General features: G+C 41.6%; 1 protein-coding gene across 2 annotated transcripts in view; it reads left to right on the top strand.

Annotated features, from left to right (window-relative positions):
- The window catches only part of VSTM4 (V-set and transmembrane domain containing 4), a 46,608-nt gene continuing 25,720 nt past the window's right edge, over nt 1-20,888 (top strand). For both annotated transcript variants that reach the window (XM_032191039.1, XM_032191038.1), the window contains exons 1-5: nt 1-101; nt 5,366-5,764; nt 11,864-11,932; nt 13,477-13,584; nt 16,730-16,763. In XM_032191039.1, coding sequence (XP_032046930.1) covers nt 47-101; nt 5,366-5,764; nt 11,864-11,932; nt 13,477-13,584; nt 16,730-16,763 — 665 coding nt within the window. In that variant the 5' untranslated portion in view covers nt 1-46. The remainder of the gene's footprint in view (nt 102-5,365; nt 5,765-11,863; nt 11,933-13,476; nt 13,585-16,729; nt 16,764-20,888) is intronic.

Raw genomic sequence — 20,888 nt, 5'->3', positions numbered from 1 at the left:
GGGACGGGACAGGACGGGACGGGACGGCCCCGGCGCCCCGCGGGCCATGCGGCTGCTGGCCGCGGCTCTGGCCGCCCTGCTGGCCTCGGCCCCGGCCCCAGGTAAGCGGCACCGAAGGCACCCGGGGCCGGGGAGCGATGGTAGGGAGCCGGGAGAGGGGGGCTCGGCAGGCAGGAGCCCGGGCACGGGGATCTGTGCGGCGGCGGGGGGGGGGGGGGGGGGGGCGCCGCCCCCGTTCGGGGGTCCCCGTCCCGCTGCGCCGCCCCCGGGGCCGTGGGTGCGGGAGAAAACCCCGCTGGAAGTGTTCCCTCCGCCGCCTTCTGTGCCCCGTGCCACTGCAGGCAGAGGGAGTTTTGGTCCCACAGGTGCCTGGATCCCCTAGGCAGCCAGTGGGCACGGGGACCCCCGGTCGCTTGGTGCTAAGAGCAGCCCCTGGTCCTGCCTGCTTCTCTTCCGAAATGAAAAGCGCATCGGGCAGCGCTGTGCCGTGTGCCGCAGCAGAGGACGAGTCTGACTCTGAACTTCAAGGCGCGGGGAGGGTTGGGAGGGTGGGGAAGCCCGGCTCCTTAGAGGGTAACGGGAGTTGGATTTGCACCTCTGCCTCAGCAGGGCAGGAGGTGGCAGAGGTTGGGTGTAGGTTCATCTTCAGTCACTGCAGGAGCTTTCCAAGGGAAGTAGCCTCTGACTTCTGAAAGTTGCAGACGTCCGTTCAAGCAAAAGCAGCTGGTTGCTTTTGGTGATCTTTCTAGCCAGCTCCTATTTATTTTCATTTAAACAAAGAGCTTTGCTTCTTCCTGGCTCATCTGCTCTTCTTACTTCTTAATTGAAGAGAAATCAAAATAAAGCAGGCTTTGACAGTAACATTGTTTCACAGAACAAACTACAACACGGATAGAAGCCACCCCATCCACTTCTGGTCCCACAAATCCAAGATGAGATGGCAACTACTGAAATGGCAACTGCTCTTGGCGTGCCTCTTCAGTCCCTTGGCTATCAGCAAGGGCTGGGGAAAAAGTTCTCCCAGCCCTGAAAAGTGGCTTGTAGACTCTGTTCCTCAGTCTCCATGGAAGCAGGGAGAGGGACCTATAAATACGGCTAAACCCAGATGTGAGCAACAGTTACAGGAGCAACCCTACTGGCATGGGATCTCCACCGCAGCAGCTGGGGCTCTTCACAAGAACACAGCCCTGCTGGAGCTGCCCCCCAGACCTAAGGACCCAGCAGCAACTGCTGGTCTTTTGCTGCTTCTCCAGCACAGACAGTGGGGCCAGCCCTGGCATGGGTAGGTTTCTGCCTGCTGAAACTGTAGTTCCTTACTCCTGACAGTGCCATAAAAGCATTTTGCTATGTAATATGGCAGACAAAAGGTCCAAACATAGCTAACGCTTGGGACTAAACTCCTGTGTGTAGGCACATGTGGACTATTTTTGGAATAGGATTTTTCAAATTGGGGTGCAGTTTTAGCACTACCCTTCTGTGACTCCCAACAGCCCAGTGAGACATGCGGCTGGAAGGGACCAAAGAAACAAGCAGCTAAAGGCCAGGGATGAGGGCAACTAAATCAGCTGGTTGCAGATGGGAGAGAGAGACACGTGTGATGATTAAGCATACTCCAAAGGAATCCTCAAGCCTTTGACTCACTCTCCTCCCTTTTTCTATAAATAGTTTCCCTTTTCAAGCAGAAACAGGACTAAATTCTTGTGGTGAGCTCCACCTGAGCAGCAACATGGTGCTATACTGGGAAGTCAGGAAAATAAAACGTGATTCTTCACTTGGAGCAGCAATCCGAAGCCTAGAAACTCAGTGCTGTAATCGCACATAAGCCTGATCTCAAGTTGTGGAGGAGTCTCCTGTCTTGGCACAGAGCCCACTACAAGGATAAACCTCGTGTTGAGGCTGGTCCAGCGGCCGCTAAAGACCAGAGAAGCATTTCCACTAGCATGTGGGGGCCCTGACTGAGGCTCGTCCTTCCCACATGGGAGGTAGATGACCTCTCCTCCAGCCATCCACCACTGCTCCTGCTCCAGTGGCAGTGGGAGGATAAAGTCAAATGGACACCATTTTCCTGTTTCATGTAAAGCATCACCTCACCCTGCCCAACATAAGATGAGGTGAGATCACGGTCACCAGAAAATTTCCAAAGCTTTTCCATCTGATGCACTTGTACAACTGCCCTGGTTCAAGGTACAGAAGGCAAGACATTTCCACTGCTCAGACAAACCTTCAGGCAACTGGCCCGCTGAAGTAAACGAGCTTTCTTACACAAAGGATGCAAAATTTGATATTTCCTTACAAAAAGACACATCCCCCAGGGAAAAGTAGAAGCCCTAGGTATAAAATACTGATTTTTGTATGAGTGTAAGCAGCTAGAAGGGAACCGGAGACTCCACATACAATGTCTCTTTATCTTCTCGCAGAGGCTTCCATCAGCACCATATCTGAATTCCTCAGTATTTTCTCTTGGGTACTTTTTGGCAATGTGTTCTGCCTAGTTTCAAATTAAGCAATGATTCTTTTGCTTTTTGTTTTGGGATAGTATTCCACAATTAATCCTAGCCAGCTTTTTCAAACAAGAAGTTCACATGTCAGGAAAATGACATAATTGTTTTTCTTTACAGCTTTTCATGATATGTTCATAATATCGGTAGAGAAAGCTCATGTTTCTCATTTACCCAAACCACATTTTTATAATCAATTTCTTAAAAGTTTTGTAGCATAAATAATTATGAGAACTCCCAAAAGTGCTGAAATTCCTAAATTTATTTCTTATTTTCTGAGCGTTCAAAATTTTAATCTCCTTTTGATGGCAGAGGCAGCCACTTTGCCTTCACGTCTGCCTGTAAAGCACTGAGGCCCTGTAACTCCAGCATGTAGTAAATGAAGTTTCATGCCTGGAAATCTTTGGTGGTATTCAGACTTAGTTTTAAATTTCAACATCCTGTTCTACTTGTGTGCTTTCTATGATCCAAAATAATCTCTTGCTTTGGCACTCACATGAAGTGCACATTCACACAAACATAATGCACAGATAATTGTATCGATAGCCTAGACCATTCTTAACTGTGTTTTCATGAATAAATCTTTTCATCACACTACTTTTTTTCCTTCACAAAGTGTCTACTTGTACAAAATGTCTACTTCATGGTGTATACTTGGAAAAAATCATACCAATCAGTAAAGCTTTCTATTAAAATAACACAAAATAATTATGCTATTTATTTTCAGAGGGTTCTTCTCTCAGACTATTGCTATGTAACTTTTAAAATTCAATGGGATTTACTTTAAGTAAGGTGATACATTTCATCACTCCATTTCACAGTTTCAATGAGTCCACAGAAGCAGCATCTCTGCCTTCCGTACTCCCTCAGAAATAGATGGAAATACTTTACTTGCTTATTTTGAGATAAATATATGTTTGTGTTTCAGGAGCTGATGTCAGACAAGAGTCTGCCAAAATGCTCATCCCTTTTGTTAAAATGTTCCTAGCTGATGTGCTAGAAAAGTGTCCAGAAATGAAAAAAATTCTTCTCCCAGAGTTGTAATTCTCATTAGTATCTGAGTACAGTATACTCACATAACAGGAAGCTCAATATTCACATTTTAGAGGACATTTCATGCTTTGCACAGCATTTTGCAGGGAGTGCTTTCTCACTGTTAAAATATGCTTCTTGTCTCTAGTGGATGCCATCAGACCAGTAGATTACACACTACAAGTAACTTAGGAAACACGTTGCCACAATATACCAAAAAATAGATCAGGTCAAAAATAAATCAGTCTGTGATATGACTACTAAGGACATAATATACGTTGGAAAGGAAATAAAATGGGTGTTGATTCCCGTGCCTCAGAAAATCTGTTAAGCATAAATCAGCAAGGTCAGGAAAGAAAAATCTTGCGCTAATGAACAGCTACGGACTTCTTTCAACCTTCACCTACACTGACTATTGTTAGAAATAAAGCAGAGAGACAACTAGTCTAAACTAGGTTCATGATGAAGAACAGGAAAAAAAAGAGTCAGAAATGAATGGAAAAAAGAAATAACCATTTGCCCCAATATAACCGCATATCACACTTTGTCATGCAAGTAATGTCATATTAAATTGAATTTGTAGTCAGGAGGACTGATCTGACAGATTTAATCCAGATGATCATTTGATTATGACAAGGAGAATATTACTTAAAACAGAGGACACAGGGAATGGTAAAGTGAGGAGTTACTCTTATCTGAGGAGTTACAGGCATGTAGGGAGGTCAGTAGCCCTTTAGTGACTCATCTAGGGAACAGTAGCACGTAAGGTTTGCACAGATTATGTCCAAAAGAAAGAAACAGAAGCATACACTTTGACATTATGTGACTTTATCAAGTCAGCATACGATTGTGGTAGCATGTGGAAAAACTGAGGACCAAGTAACAAAAGTGGAGCAGAACTTAGTAAAGCTAAGTCATGCACTTGGGGATTAGTAAGAATTTCTCTGATGAACTAGGAACTGAACCACAAATGACAAAGGAGGGAAAACACTCAAGTGTATCTAAATATAAACTGATATATAATCCCATATGAAAGTGTGATGAAAAAGGACAATGGAATTCTGGATACACAAAGTATTTCTAATCAAACCTGGAACATACATTGACTATTTCACAGGACATTGGAGAGCTGCTTCTCAGAGCGTGTCTATAATTCCAGGCACCCATAATAAAAATAACAGCATTACAATCAAAACAAAAATGTAAGGAGGAAGCAATGCACAGAAGGATTACCAAAGTGAATAGGGAAGTGGAAATACTACTTTACCAGTGGAAACTAACAAAGCTTGGCTTCTTTAGTTCAACAAAGTGCTGATTTGAGAGGCCAGATAATTGCTTTCTATGTGGAGTCAGGAAGTAAATGCCATTTAAATTTAAAGGGTAAAGTTGGCACAGGAGCAAATGGGCATAAGCTGGTTATTGAAAAAAGTTAGCTTGGAAGTTGTAAGACGGATGCGAGTCACTGGAAGATGCAAGTCAGCTGGTCATGGAATAGCTTTCCAAAAGATATTCTGGGCTCTTACTCCAAGCCAGTTCTAGACAAAGCTTGTTCAGGGTGATGAACGATTATGTGATGTTGGGTCTGTGACAGAAAAGTGTCTACCTCAGTCCTATCTTATGTATTAGAGAACACAAGAATACTGGAGCAGATTGACTGAATGCCATCCTTAACTTTCATGGAGGGACAGAATATGTCAGGTTCAAGAAGCTCACTGAGTTGCTGCACACAGAACTCACGCTGTTGGTTTACCTGCTGTGGATCTGTATGCTGGGACAGATTATGGTGCTGTTGTGCTGGCAGGGAGGATTCTCACCATCTTTTCTTTCCTTTGCAGATATTTGTGAGGCTTTAAACGTGACAGTCTCTCCAGGACCAACAGTGAGATACTCCGAGGGAGACAATGCTACCCTTTACTGCCACATTTCTCAAAAGAGAAAGACAGACAATTTGCTGGCTGTGCGGTGGGTCTTTGCTGCATCACCTACCCAGGAGTATCTGATGATCAAAATGACTAAGTTTGGGTCTGTCCAGTATTACGGAAATTATACTCATAATTTCCACAAGCAAAGACTTCGTCTTCTTAAGGAGAAACATGGAACTCTGTACAAATTCCTTATCCTAAGCCTCCAGCAAACAGACCAAGGACACTATATATGCAAAGTGCAGGAAATTGGCAAACACAGGAATAAGTGGACAGCATGGTCAAATGGTACAGCAGCTACTGAAATTCGAGGTGAGAAATCACTGATTTCAGTTCTATCATTTTTCTTGTCCTATGATCTTTCTGTCAAGTTCATCCATAAGACATTTGAAGTTAGGTTATTTTTTTAAGTGTTATCTGTGGGTATGAGAAGAAAATCTGATACCCTGCTTCTTTACTTACACATTACAATTTAAACATTATTCAGCCCATAATAAAATGTAAACAAGCAAGATTAGTATATTTGTAGAAGATGGTCTATTTCCTTCGCCTTTCACCAGAATAACAGCAATTAAGGTTCTGTTACATTCAGCTATGGGTCTCTACAACTTTGCTAGTGGGAACAAAGAAATGTCATTATTATTTAAATACAAAGAGACATAAAGAGAGAGAAATTAACTTATTTTCTAAAGAATATGAAGTGGGTTAGCCAGAAATAGAAGATATTTTAGATCTGTGTTTTGCCTCTCTCTTGGTGTTTTCATTTATTTTAGTTCTAACCCAGAAGCAGTTTACAAGCTGCATTTCTAGTATCACTCCTGCACTTTTGTTTATATAATTTGTAGCCAGAAAGCAGAGCTAGAAAAGCAGCAACCAGCCTTTTAGATAAAGAAATGACCAGCAACAAGTGAGGTTTTGAACATCTCAACTGGAAAACAGGCCTTCTCTTTGGGGTGGCTCAGCTCAAACCTAACACCACCACACCCAAAGCATGGTGAAACTGGACTTAGAGAACAGACTCCTTTGAAGAGCTGGCTGAGCTCAGCATTTGTGCTGTCAGGGCTAGCTGACAAACAAGCCCCCCGCATGTGGTTTTACATACAGAAAAGTTGATTTCCCACAGAGCCAACTCTGAAGACAATGCCAAAAATCAAGGGGGACTGCTTGGTCCATAGGTCTGGAAATTCAAGAGGTTTATCTAGCAATCACATAAAAACTTGCAAGAGGAAATTGTACTTCATGAAGTTTCTGCCATTGCTGTTGATGCTAAATTTACTGTTGTGTTTAGATTGCAAAGGTTATTCCCGTAGCTGGGAAATCCCAATCCCATTTATCTAATTTTTGTTTTGGGGAAAATGTCCCTAGCTCTTTTCTAAAACCAATTTTGCACTAAGAGGACTCCACTGACTACAAGCTTTTTCCAGATAGGTTCAAACATGTTTCTGTAGACTTAATTCAAAGCACATTCCCTTAGTGCCATCTTCATTAGCATCACTCAGGTTTCTGTATCACTTTTGGATTATACACACACCGGGGGACAAATGTAACAGTAAAAAATAATCTTTGAGTGCATGATCTCCTCTGGAAAGCTCTCAGGTGTCACTACAAGAGCAAAGGTGGAAAAACAATATAATGAGATAAACAGCAATTTCACTTTGACCAGCAATGTTTAAATCTGCCTTGAGAAATTATGGCATTAATATAATACAATTAGCTGATTATTACTAGCAATGATGAAAGACACTAACAATCCAAAGCTGAATCTCTGGTTGTTTTGGTAACAAAGGCCATGGGTCAATTTCAAACAACCGTAAGAAAATCTTTGGTCTTACTGGTTATGTAAAATTTGTCCCTCTCTGAAGAAAAGCTCCAAGCTCAAAGCTGGTAACTCTTGTTCTTGCTCTGCCCTGTGCCCAGTGACCTTCCACATCACAGTCAATGACTGGGGCTCCTGGATATGCCACAGGAGGAGGTGGCCAGCACTAAGGTTATTGTCGAGAGAGAACACATTAGGATACAGGACACAGAATTCATTAGCTTCACAGTTCAAAGAACAGTTGCATGTTTGTTTTTTGTTGTTGCTTTCACTCTGTTGCTTTTAAATGGGGAGGAGTAAAATTACCGGGGCCCAACATGCCTTGAACTCAGCCATCTTGCATCTCTGGAGATCATTAAATTTTACAAGCACTGACCCCATGTTGGGTGGCTGGAGCCAAGGCACAGTGGTTAGTCGCACAACCACACAGGGATCTGTGCTGAAATGAAACTTTATGGTATGCGTGATTTAGCCCTGCAGGCTTCAGGCACTAGCTTGCTTCACGCTCAGCAATTATTCTTCCCTGTTGTTCCTGCTCTTGGCTAGGAACTGGGACTCCTCCTCCTCTCCCTCTCTCTTCCTCCTTCACCCCTCCAGATTTGGCTAAAAGGAACTTGGAAGAAGGAGGCCTGATCACCCCAGCTGCCTCAGCCACCTCTGGGAAGGGGCAAAGCTGGCGAATGATGCAGGGGACAGAAGCCAGGGCTTGAGTCTCAGCCTACAAAAACATGGTGGTTCATATGCTGTGCTGAAGGGGAAGAGGAGGAGAGGCTGAGTGTAACAACAGGGAGGCTTCCTCTGGTGCTTGAAAGGGATGGGCAGAGCTTGCAGACCTACAGGTAGAGCGAGGAGGTCAGCACACAATCCCAGAGTCTTAGGCTACACCTTCATCCCCATCCCAGGCTGTCCCTCACATCAGAGAGCTTCAGAGACTCCTTCAAACCTGCGTCAAACACTGACATCCTCTCTTCATGTTTTCCAGTGCTTTGGGGAAAAAATACTGAGGATTACTCGAGGGAGGAAAGCTAGAGAGAACCAGGTCTGATGCAGAGAGAAGTGAAGGAGAAGAATATCGTTTCAGCTGAGGGAACTATGCTGCCCCATTGCCTAAGATCATCCACAGCAGACCAGTAGCTATCTTCAAGAGTGGCACACTGAAGGATAACAACTAGTGCATTTCTTGCACAAAGAACTTGCAAAATAAACCAGAACATAAACACAAGAAGTGCAGAACAAGTACTTCAGGAAAAGGAAGGAAAAAAAGAGAGGAAAATCAGATGCAGGATCATTTTTAGGATTTTCCCATGATAGTGTAATTTCATAAGTCAGTAGTTTAGAGTGTTACCACATTCAGTGAAGGATAGAATTTCCTAAATGCCTGTACTGAAAACATATGGATTTATCTGGAGTGTTTGTATGTTAGGGGAACAACATATTGCAGATAAATGGCAACAGAAGAAAAAGCAATATAAAATATTGATGGACCACCTGTCAAAAACCTTCTCACAAACGTCACTCTGCATGTTTCATTGTTGCACAGGTTATTGATAACTATAACACAGAAATGCCTCATTGCTCTTCCTAGCCAAAATCTGGGGTTCAGATTAATTTAGTTATTGCAAAGAAGAAAAATGGGAAATTATCAGTCTGTTCCTTAAATTCTAAATTAGCTCTTATTTTTCTGATTTTTAGTACTACTTATAAATACATAATCACGGTGAGGATTTGCAGCTCATGAATTCATCCTTCTCAAACTGTCTGGCCATCTGTACTGCTTTTCTCTGCTTCCAGTGTAACCCAAAGCAAGGCAGAAAACTTGAGATAAGGAAGGAGGGAAGGCCACCTGTAGAGTACACACACTGACAACACTCCATGGGGATCTCAGGCAGACACCCCCAGAAGGAATATCTATTCTAATTCCAAATCCAGGTTAAAAGATCGTGGAATCACAGAACCATAGAAAGAACAGCTTGGGTTGGAATGGACCTTAAAGATCATCTGGTTCCAACCCCCCTTCTAAGGGCAGGGGCTAAGATACTAAGGAGACACTTGAAAAGTCACATATCTTTAAATGTCATAGCCACTGTTTTAGTGCTAAAAGCCCCTTTACTGGGAAATAATTGCCTTAGCTAGCACCAGATAAAACACTGTGATTGGACAGGCCTTGCTACACATGGGAGGGAAGGCAACAATTTTCAGTGGTGATAAAGTCTTCAGTTTCCCCAGTGGTAACACTTGGGCTTTTCAAGGAAATTTTCTTCCAAACACATTTTGTATTTTATATTATGATCAGTTACACTTTTTATTGCAAAGGGATTTGGTTTTATTGCAGTTAGATCCTGGAAAAAAGAAAAGGAGCAATACAAATTGCCTGAAGCACATGGATACTTAAACCGTACTGTTTGTGCTTTATCAAGTAAGGTAGCAGTGCTCAAATGCATCACAGTTGCTGTCTTTTCTAACATTTTGTTCCAGTTAATGTGTCTGCAATTATGCACAAATTCAAAGTGGTCTCTTTATGCTGAAGCACCAGATAAATTTCTTACAAGCTTGCACATTAGGTGGATGCAGAAATAGGAATTTTTTTGTTAGCACAGGAAGAGGAGGTCACTGCGTAAGACAGAAAATTGCAGGGGAAATGCGGAAGGAAGAGTCATCCTGCACCTTCAAAATCTAACTGGCACTGCAAGCAGAAAAAAAAAAACAGAGGCAGTTCAGTATGTAGCCTTTGTCAGCCACAAAGCATAGCACTATTTCAAGTAAAAGAACTTGATAGATTAAGCCTGGGTTTGTAGTATCTAACACTTTTTTTTTTTTTTTAAATATTTTTTTATTTGCTAGCAAGTTTGCTAGTGTGAATTTGTGTAGGCCATAAAGAGGCTGCAAATGCATTTTTTTGCAACACCATTTTTTACAGGTAGACATATTGGAGATGTGGAAAATCAAAAAAAAAAAAAAAAGAAAAGAAAAAGAGTTACAGTTACAGTTCCTTAATGTTTAATAATGGCAGTTAAAAGATCAGCTATACATCTAGCTTCTCCTCTAGGGGCTGAATAAATTTTTCAGAATCAGAGCCTCATCTGATGGGGATGGAGAGTCCTACATTTGTGAATTCACTTGTCAACTACAGCAACTTTGTGGTCTTTTAGAAAGCCCAGCTGAAATTTGAAATGCTGCCGTTTGCCCCTTTAGGTGTAATGAATACAAGACAGCAAACAGAATTCACAGAAAGGATATTGTTAAATCCTGGTAAATCCATGTCCTCATGTTGTCAAAAAGTGTCTCCTACTTCAGCCATTCGATATACTCACTCTAAGCTAAGGTGGATCTTTTTCCCCTCCCTGCATCTTCTCATGAAAAGTATATTGTCTTTTCATGGGTTTGTCTGGTCAATATTAGCCTAAAAACAAGTTAATCGTCTTCATTATAGTGCTGAACACACCAGAAAACATTTTGAGAGAAAAAAAAAAAAAAGAAAAAGACATTGTAAAGATGGTTCTCCTACTGCCTTCCTATCAGAAAACTCAAAAAAGTGAGTAGTCTTCTACAAACAATATGCAGCACCTCCATCATTTATGGTTGGATAATCCCTCCATTCCAGGTACTGCACATGGTTTAGGAAGAGCAGTACATGTTCTAAATGGTTTATGATCCAAGAGAAGAGATTATATGTAGGAGGACAAACAGAGAAAACCAGCCAGTCCAACTGAAATCCTACTGGCATGGATAACAAGTGAGAGATGATCACAACATCTTGTTGAGAAGTTTGTGTATCAGAGTTTCCTGTAGAAAAGATTCTGAATTCTATTAAGTATTAGTAGCCTGTGCCGTTTCCTAACAGTAAAACGTTGCAAGATAAAGAAATGCAATATTTTTTTCCCTCAGAAAAATAAAAAAAAAAAAAGCCCTTTTTTTTCAGGGAATGTATTCTAAAATACTTGCCAAAAATCTATTCGTGTGATACTTTCATCCAACAAATCAGTAGACCTGTGAAAAAAATGTTCAGGATAAGCTTCCCATCACAACTAAACAGGAGATTTCATTATTCCTGAAAGCATTTCCATATCCACTGAGTTATCCCCACACATCACATCCCTACAGGACAGGCCTTAATTAATTTCCTTTCTAGTGGGATACTTTTCTGTAATGATTTGCCACACGACCCTCTCTTGGAGGCAACTAGGAGGACATCACCAGACTTCTTTTCCATTGTAATGATAGCTAGCATAAGAAATCATGGATTAACATGAGTGAGATCATCTAATCTGATGTCATCAAAATATGTCATCATGCTTAAACAATCTGGCTGGGAGAGCAGAGAGGGTTTTAAACAGCGGGTGATCCAGCAGTCAGAGCATTTGGATTCTAGTACCAGGTTGTACAGTTGTTATGACACAGCAGATGAGATTTGATGGAAGACATTTTTAGTAATGCCATTTTATAACTGCAGTGTTTCGTTGAAGGATAACTGTCCTGTGAGATCAAGTAAGACTTTGATGCAATGTGTAAGGCAGAACTACATTTACTCTGAGTGATCCCAACACGTTCTGCTGTGTGTTTTCAATTCTTGTTGTCCTCTTTTTTTTTTTTACCAGTGATTTCATCAAAAACTTCTGATGATCCCACTTTCAAGAAAAACCATGAAGCTTGGAAGTTTTTTGAAGGTAAGACACATCTAACTGCTACTGGTTGCATACAAGATGCTAGTTTGGCCAAACTCTACAGTACAACTCAAGCGCCCCCCAACAGGCCCAGTTTTGCATGTTCCTGTACAAACTCAGGCCTTGCCTCAGAAGACATCCCACAGACTTCAACGAGTGCTGGCAAAAAGAGAATGGAAGTCTTCAGCTCTACTTTCTTACATGTTTGTTATGGTCAATGGGAGAGTGGCCTGCACCTGGCTTGTCATGCAATGCAAATGCAAACCATCATCCAGAAGGGTGCTGAGCATGAGATACCAAGCACTGTGCACTCCCACCAGCCTTCGAAACTGCTCACAAACCATGCTCTGCACTGAGGGAGCAGCTTAAAGCTCTCAGGAGTTTCAAGGCAAGCAGTATTTTCTGTTTATTAGGGAACATCTATTCCAAGAGACTGAAATCCAGAACCTGCATGCAGCTGGGATTTCCTCCACCTGCTCCCACTCCAACCCAGGGCACCAGTGAAGCACCAGCCCGACATTTGCAGCCACTGTGCTGCACTGCCTGACAGGCAGCACTGCTTGCTCAATTCTGCAGAGAGCCTTGCTGCTCAAACCACAATTTACACACTATATTGTTGTACTGTGTACGGGAAGATGTAAACGAAGCACAGAACTGTAGGTCAGGGGTCTGGTTCCAGCAACGCTATTTTCTACAAGAACACTTGACCTCTGAGGCTTGGTTTCCTCTCTGTAAAGTGGGAAAGAAGCCAATATACATCCCTAAGGACATTTCAAGACATTAATGGGTAGAGCATCCCTGAAGTGCTCTTTTTAGAGTTCTAGTAAAAGCAGAAATAAGTCATCAAAGACTTCTCTTTCTGAACAAAATACTCTGTCTTGATCTCCTGTGGTAGAAGTGCTGGCCCCTCCAGTGGGAATGTGTTATGGGACTTGACTGACAGCTATAAGGGGAGACTGAGGCTGTAGTTTGAAAAATAAAGAAAATGTATGGATAAAAAATTCAAGCCAATGCTGCCACCAAAAAAAATATATAATAAAATAAAAAAATAAACAGCAATCACAGACTTCCTTCCTTCTTCCTCAGCCACTCAGCACTCCCCCATCTCTCCCTACTGCCACTTTTAAAATTTGTTTTCATGTCTTTATTTTTAAACTAGTACAGCTGTTTGAACTGGGAAATAATCCAACTGAAGTTCTTTTGGTTTTGTTAGCCACACCAAAAACACACACAAGCAAACCCAAACAAACAAACAAAAAAACCACCACTACAACAACAACAACCAAAAAAAAACAAACCAGCCTTCTCCTCCCTCCCAAAAGCAAGCCCTCATAAATACACCTATTAGTGCTTATAGAGACTTTACCCAAATTTTAAACTGAGCAGGATATTGTATGAAAATTTCAAGAATGTTAATTATTTCTGAACTGTTACCTAATTCTTTTGGGTCACGCTCTATTTAGGTCTTGTTGAAATAACATTTTTCTATCTTGTAAGCATGAAACGTACAGCAGCAACATTGAGCATCACCTGTGCTTGCCTTTCAGATCTGTACGTGTATGCAGTATTTGTGTGCTCAGTAGGAATCATCAGTGTCCTCCTTTTCACGCTTGTCATTCTCTGTCAGTCACTTCTGAACAAGAGGAGATCCACAGGTGAGTGAAATGTCATTCTTGCTGGCTGCAAGATCCTTACCAAAGAGGGAGAGCGGGAAAGGACAATGGAGAAAATGCAGGAAATAAAAGTATTTCCTTGTTTTTATTTTAAATTAAAAAATAAAGTAAAATAGGAAAGACTGCTTTATTTCTGCCAGAAAAAAATGGAATTTTCTTCCACAGAGTAACTAGAATAAAGGCCTTTTGTTCCCCTTGAATAGCTATTTCACTTTACATTTGCATTGTACTTTTTCAGAACCCTTCAACTTTTCTTAAACATAAATTGCAGGTTGTTGGGACTTTCTTCAAAGACCACCAAGTTCTACATCATTAAATTGCATTCTGATCAGATCTAGCCAGCATTTTGCAGGAGTGACATTTCTGCAGACATGTTTAAAGGGGCTTCAAAGCAATTTTCTTGTGTTCCATTTTCTTATCCGTTCCTGACTAAGCTGTCTACATTCTTGGGAAAGTGTGGGTGTTATTAGCACTCTCTCATTTGTAGCATCATAGAACCTAAAGCATCATTTTATCATTCAGATGTGTATTTTCACTATAGTCTTTCAAGACCAAGGATTACCATTTCATCCTTCTCTTTCTCTTCCTCAGAGAGGGTTTTTCAAAGAGGCTAAACCTGCATGAAAGCAGCCCTGTTATAACCAGAAGTGCTATTTCAGATCTGTGGAGTAACCAGTGCAGGCTCTGCTTTCATTTCAGTTTAAGAATGGTATTTTTTGGAGACCTCACACTGTGAGAATTAAAATACCAGCATGTTTAGCAGCCACCATGCTAGAGGAGAGTGTAAAGACCATCTCTGAACAGAAGCTGAAAAAGAGTTTGGTTAGTGATTCGTCCTGTGAATGACAGGAGAGAATCGTGACTTGTTGCCTCTTCAGCACTACACACATACCACAAAGGAATGCATGACTCAGATACACAAGGAAGAAGACACGTAAGCCAAAACATAGATGTGTACAGAAGTCCTTGTCTGACCACAACAGTATTTCAAGCTGTGGCTCTGTTTTCCTGGTAGTGCCCTCAGTAGAGTAAACTCCAGGTCTATCTGAACCCAAGAACTGTGCTTGCCAAGAGGAAGAAATAGGATCAATGTTATTCTTCCTACCCTGGTAAGTGATGACAAATGCTTTGTGCCAAGGAAGTACCCACACTTAAGTGTGTTGGTCATGGTGAGTCACCCTGAAGCCACAAACACTAGACACACTGATTTATCCTGTTTTTTCTCTAAAAGACATTGGGCTAGATTTTGCTTCTGTTTGTGTTTATTTACAGTAGCACAAGTGAATGACCAGGTTAGAGCTCTCTTCACATCAAGCCAACACAAGATAATTATAAAAAGAATATAGAATAAGCATATACAACAGATAAAAATAATTTATTCTGAGCTAAACCCTTTCTTCACTACTCTAATATCTGAATAATTGAAGTCTTAAACAATTTTTTATTTAGATTTGTACATTATCCAGTAAACACTGGCAGCATTAAACTTATGGTTTCAATGGAAATATAACAGAATAAAGCTTAATAGATGGCACTCGGTATTCAACAGATTTTATCTATCTATAGGCCTTTTGCCCAGGGCCACCTGGTCAGAGCATTCTCCCAAAGCAACATTAATCAGCTCAGCATTCAGTTAAGCAGCAGGGAATTAAAGCAGCAGTGCTCTCTCCTTCAGACTGTTAGAATAAAGCACTTCTCCTTAAAAAGTGTTATCTTACCTTCTTTCCATCTGTGGTACTCTGTACCTCCATCCTGGGCTGGAGTGGGCAGATCCTAGTGTTCAGATGAAAGGAACCTTCAGCAAAATCCTGAAGCCAGTCACTGAGGAAGGAAGCAGGGCACAACACGGCAATCTCCAAGAGCTTCACCCCGAGCCTTCAGGCCAGCTCCAGGCACAGCCTTCTGCCACCTTCAGTGTGGTGATTGCCACATCGTCTTCCTCAGAGGCCCTCCGAGAGGAGAGATACCTGACTCTCCTGTTCCCCTCAGGGCCCAAGAGAACCAAAACCATCTCCATACCTCACCCACTGGGTAAATCTCCATTAGAAAAATTACCATTTCTAGTCACCCCACCCATGGGTTCTTCATGAACACACCTGAAGAAAATCATGGAGACACCAACAGCTCTGTCCACTCTCCCACCATCCCCTCTCCAGCTTCCTCAGCCCTAACACCTTATGTATTTAAGTCCAAAATACAGCCTGTGAGGAGCTATTCAGCTTTCTTATAATGGATACTTTAGGTAAGATCAAATGTGAAAGTTTTCCTGCACAGAGGGGCATAATTCTGTAACTGCCCCATTGTCTGGTTTTCAAAGCCTTTTAAAGAATGGAGAAAATTAAGATGCAGGGGGTTACCTATGTTACATTACACTTCACACCACAACCCGGGGCTGCTCCCTCTTTTCTTTTAGAGAAATAAATTGGCTCTAGTTTAACTAGAAGAGCCAAAGCCTCTCCTCCTGCCTGCATCTCTCCATGTGGCACAGCTTGGGCAGAGCCAAGCCACAGAAGAGCATCTTAATAACCCTGGCTCCTGAAAGGCTGCAGGAGGGAAGCTGCCCTTGCTCAGGCTACTGATTCACAGCATTATGAAGCGGGAGGACTTACACAGCTCGCACTTGTGCAGTCAGAGATGGCACTGGCCAGACTGGACTTCCAGTCTGATCCCAGGAGGCAACCCCTAAATGCCTGAGGCTTCAGGCTAGCCTACATTAGGAACAGCAGCAGCTCCTGTAGCTGCATGGTTTATTTCAGGCTTCTGGAAATAAACAGAGGCACCACAAGGGAAATAAAAGTCCTCAAAGTAAAATTACTGGCCTGCTGTGCCTCTCCTTAGCAAGATGTCTTGTCTGGGCTGACCAGGGCTGACCACTGGAATGTGAACTGCCCAGCACTTCCACAGCAGATTTTTGCTGTTTGATGCATTTCCCTCTCCCAAGTGTAGCTGTCTTTGAACCTGACTACATTTTAATTCACAAAATATGGTGATCATTAGCTGCTCTCCCAGTGTGACAACCTGGCTCCTCCACAGTCCCAGGAGCGTAGGTCTACCTGCAGTGTCCATTTGTAATCCATAAACTGTACCAGTGTGAAGCCACATTTTCTTTCTTTCTTTTCTTTAACAGTGAAGCATTACCTGGTGAAATGCCCCCAGAACAGGTAGGAGATTACAATTCTCTTTACTATAACCCAAGGCACCAGTTCTGTTTTGGTTTTGCTGTGTATGCTGAAGATGAGTAATGTTTTCCAAAATGCCTGCATGAAGATAAAGAGTCCCAGGTCTGTGACTCATGGATGTGCTTGAAAGCCAACATCTGCCATGCATGACAGGGGAGATCCACCTGTGCTCTCTCGCTGTAGGTCCTGCTTCAGTGACAAGCCTTTTCTTGAGGCTCTGAATTGCTTTCTGGAGAATCCTGTTGGGTTTCCCAACACCTGTTACAGCTGGTAATGACATAAGCCATCCAACTACATAAAGCACACAATGTTACCCAATAATTCCTGCACCCAGAACCAGGAGTGAGGCTCAGAAGCATGTTTTTTTGGCCCACAGTCTAATCCTAGCTGAAGACTCCGAGTGATGGGAAAAACGCTACTTCTGCTGCAGTCATTAATCACTGTCCCTTTACATACCACTGACTGCCAGAAGTTTTTGATTGTGTGGTAGTATAAAGCTGATTTCCAGTGTATGAGCTTTTTGAGATACAAACTGTGCTGGAATGGCAGTAAAGGAAAGATGACAAAAGTACTTTACAAACAAAAAAGATTAAAGAGGGATGCCTCATAATGCAAAAGAACATCTGTTTCCCAGTTTTCAGTGACATAAAACATGTTTCTGGCCTTGTAGTTTAAATCCAGTATCGCTTGGTATCACAGATACTATTTCTCATAGTATCTTTTTAGCACCAATTCAGTGCCAAGTATAGCACTGAATTGGCACTGAATATAGCACTGAATATCCTAAACTAGTGTATTTTTTGGTGCATTTTCATGGGATAATCACTGTATTCATTCTAACCCACACTCGGATATAAGCGAAGTCAAAATAAAGCTACAGAGAGTTCAGGCGAGGTCAGTACAAACTGAAACTTTCATGTTATTCTTGAAAGATCTTTGTTTTGTGACCCTGACCAGCCATTGCACCACAACAAAAATTTACAGAGACAGCTCAGCAGTTTTCATTTTTCCCTGAATGTTTTTTCTTTTTCCTTCTTTATTAGCTACTAGGACAAACTTAGAACTAAGGAAAAAAAAAAAGTGGGGGAGGAAATCAAAGGAAATCAAGATTGTTAGAGAACACAAAGATAGGAGAAAAATGAGACATTGAAAAGATGAGAGTCAAAACTGGTGAGAAAATTGAACATGGCAGTCAGATAAAAAGACTCATTATACTATACAGAATATGCCTGTCTGGGCATACGTGATATGGTAGTGATACCACTGAAAATGCTAAACTTGGGAGCTGAATATCAGGGAGGAAACAAGCCAACATGATTTCTTCACTTTAAAATGGAATCTTAGGAAGTGAAAGAAGTGCATGACTCTATATGGATAAAAATTGTGGCTTAATGTATTTTAGTCTGGTAAGGTATGCTAGTGAAAACCCTGATCCTACAAATGCATGTCCGAAGTGCACTGACTTCAAGGCTTTAAAATAAGTACCTATGAATGTGTTACCAGTATTATGCTTTCTGCTGTGTTTCACAATTACTACCTTTTATTTTCTACCCTCTACTCAAAACACAAACTATTAATTCCTTTGAACTCATTAGGACTATCTCTATACTTGAAGTTAAGCAGAATTGATATTAAACATGCTATGATCCACATCTGATGCAAACCATTTGTTTCCATTCTTGTGCTTCAAGGCATCACAAAATCTGAATGGCAAGTAAATCTTGTATTCTGGATTATCCAGATGTGCTACTGCTAATAGGTAAACCCACTGAAAGGAAGAAGATGCAATTGCATAAGCTGGCACCGGGCACTGGTCACTTCTAGCTGAATGCCAGCAGTGTGGCAGCAGTGCTATGGTCACACAATGACAGAATTTAGAAGCTTGGAGACAATTTGAAGTATTAGAGGATATGAGAGGTATGTGACAGCTTCATCCACCTACACTGCAAAACCCAAGAAACCCCATCAGTGTTGCCAGATCAAACCAGAATCTAAAAGGCTGGACCAGATCTCATTTGTGCACTTGGCACAAAGGCTGCATTTCAAACTATCTTCCTTTACCTGCCCCTAACAAGTATTTGTTAGCTTGTCTTGGAACTTAATTCAAAATGTTCAGGCCCCAAACCCGGTGCCTAAATGCCCATTAGGTCAATGTGATGAACAAATTTGCATGAGATTCTTGCCAGTCAAAATGGCTCAGCCTTGCTCAGCTCCAACTCCCTCAGTGACATTTCAAACAGAGCAGAATCAAGTTTCCAAATTACGTTAATAGTCTGGTGTCTGGGAACCGTCAGCAGTCCCACTGCAGTAATACCTAAGCATCTTAAAATATTTCATGTCTTGACATCATAATGATGTTTTTACTTAATTGGAAACTGAAGCACAAATTACTAAGTGATTTGCCCCGGGTCTCACAAAATGGCCTTGGTAGAAAAGAAAATGCCTGAGTAAAACAACATGAAACAAATGTTTGGGTTTTGGTTCACTGCTTGACCAACAACAAATAAAGGGGAAAATGAGTTAACCAAAACCTGTTTCTAAAAATAAATAACTAAATAAAAAGTACAGCCATTATGGGTTTTCTAAACCACTTAATTTTCTTTTCTGTGGGTTTCTTTCCTTTAAATATCTTCTTTTTTATTATCTGCCTTATTATTAGATCGTTTTGTCAGTTTTCAGATCCAGAAACCCACGGGAGATGTAGCTTTGAAAACAGGACTTTTTCTTTTTCATGTCTTTTATTTGTTTGTTTTGGCCTGAACACTCCAGTCCTTTGGTGACTGCTTTTCTGGAGACAAATAATTTGAGGTGAAAAAAGCACTCACTTCACAAAGCTGCCTGTCCCAATGCCTTGGTCCCACACCACCACTCTAATGGTGTAGGAACAAGTTCTGCCAGACTGAACCAGAACCAGGCATCCAGCTCACCCCAGGTACCTTCTTACACAGCACCCCATTTGGAAAATGCCAACACAGCTCCCAAGCGACTTGCACTTTTGTCACCTCAACCCACAGATCCTTGACAAGAGGGAATAGCTGACCTAGACAACCACAGGAAGAGTCCCACATCATTGACTCTGGTAAGGATAGTAATGCCCAAATTGTAGCACTTTGCCCGCTCTTGGGACTGTATGCTCCTGAAAGAGCAGCCACTACCTCCAGGGAAAATTGCCTTGGTTGACAGACACCTTACACAGGCTTCCTTTTCCCCAAACTCTTGTCTTTTTCTCGCTCTCTCAAAACTCATCAGATCCTTCAAGAAAGGCACAACGTGACACTGTTAGAATAGGAGCCAGGAGGCTGGAGGAGGAGCTGCAGATAAAAACGTAACTTTCTTCCTCAACCCAGAACAAGACAAGCTCACAAAGAGACAGTGTTTCAGAGCCAAGGAGTCATTTCTGAGCCTCCTTGTTTGGTTTGAGGAGCTCAGTTCAGAGACAGCAAGTACAGTTATTTTATCTCCCAGAATCAGTTAACCCTGTATGGGTCTGGCACTTGAAAGAAAAGCATAAGCCACAAATACAGTGTTCTGTAGCTTCACTTTTTCAGTGGCAAAGCAGTACAAAAAAAAAAAAAAATCAATGAACTAACACTAAGCCTTTTCATATTTTGTACCTAAGTAACAATATCAGAACAATAATATCTTTAAGCTACATATCTGTCTTAATGACCAAAAACATTAAAAAAAAATCACCTCCCTTCCCTTTTCTCTATCCTTTGCAGTTTGCTGTGTTTGAGTGATGGAGCTAGACAGGACAGTTTCATTTCCTGGTAGTTTTAAATGATTTAACATTATGATTTTAATATAGAAACAAATGGTTGTTGTGGGAGAGTTTCACAATTGTGCAGGCACACTTTAAAATCACTTTAATGCAACCCTCAGTTTACATAATTGATGTGATTTATTTATAAATCATGAAAATATTTTACCTCTTAAACACTTTTTTAAAAGTTTGGCTGCAAACCCATGTCTTCAGCTGAATACAAGGAACAGAATTTAGCATAATCAGCAAAACAGAGGTTTTTTTTAATCTACTCAAGTGTAAATTCAGAGTGATTTCACCAATGCTAGTGGCATTTGTTTGGATTTACAGCTGTGTAAAATGAT

This window comes from Aythya fuligula, chromosome 7 (genome assembly GCF_009819795.1).
Source record: "Aythya fuligula isolate bAytFul2 chromosome 7, bAytFul2.pri, whole genome shotgun sequence".
NCBI classification, from domain to species: domain Eukaryota; kingdom Metazoa; phylum Chordata; class Aves; order Anseriformes; family Anatidae; genus Aythya; species Aythya fuligula.
The sequence above is the reverse complement of the archived record's forward strand: the minus strand, read 5'-3'. Positions and strand labels throughout refer to the sequence as shown.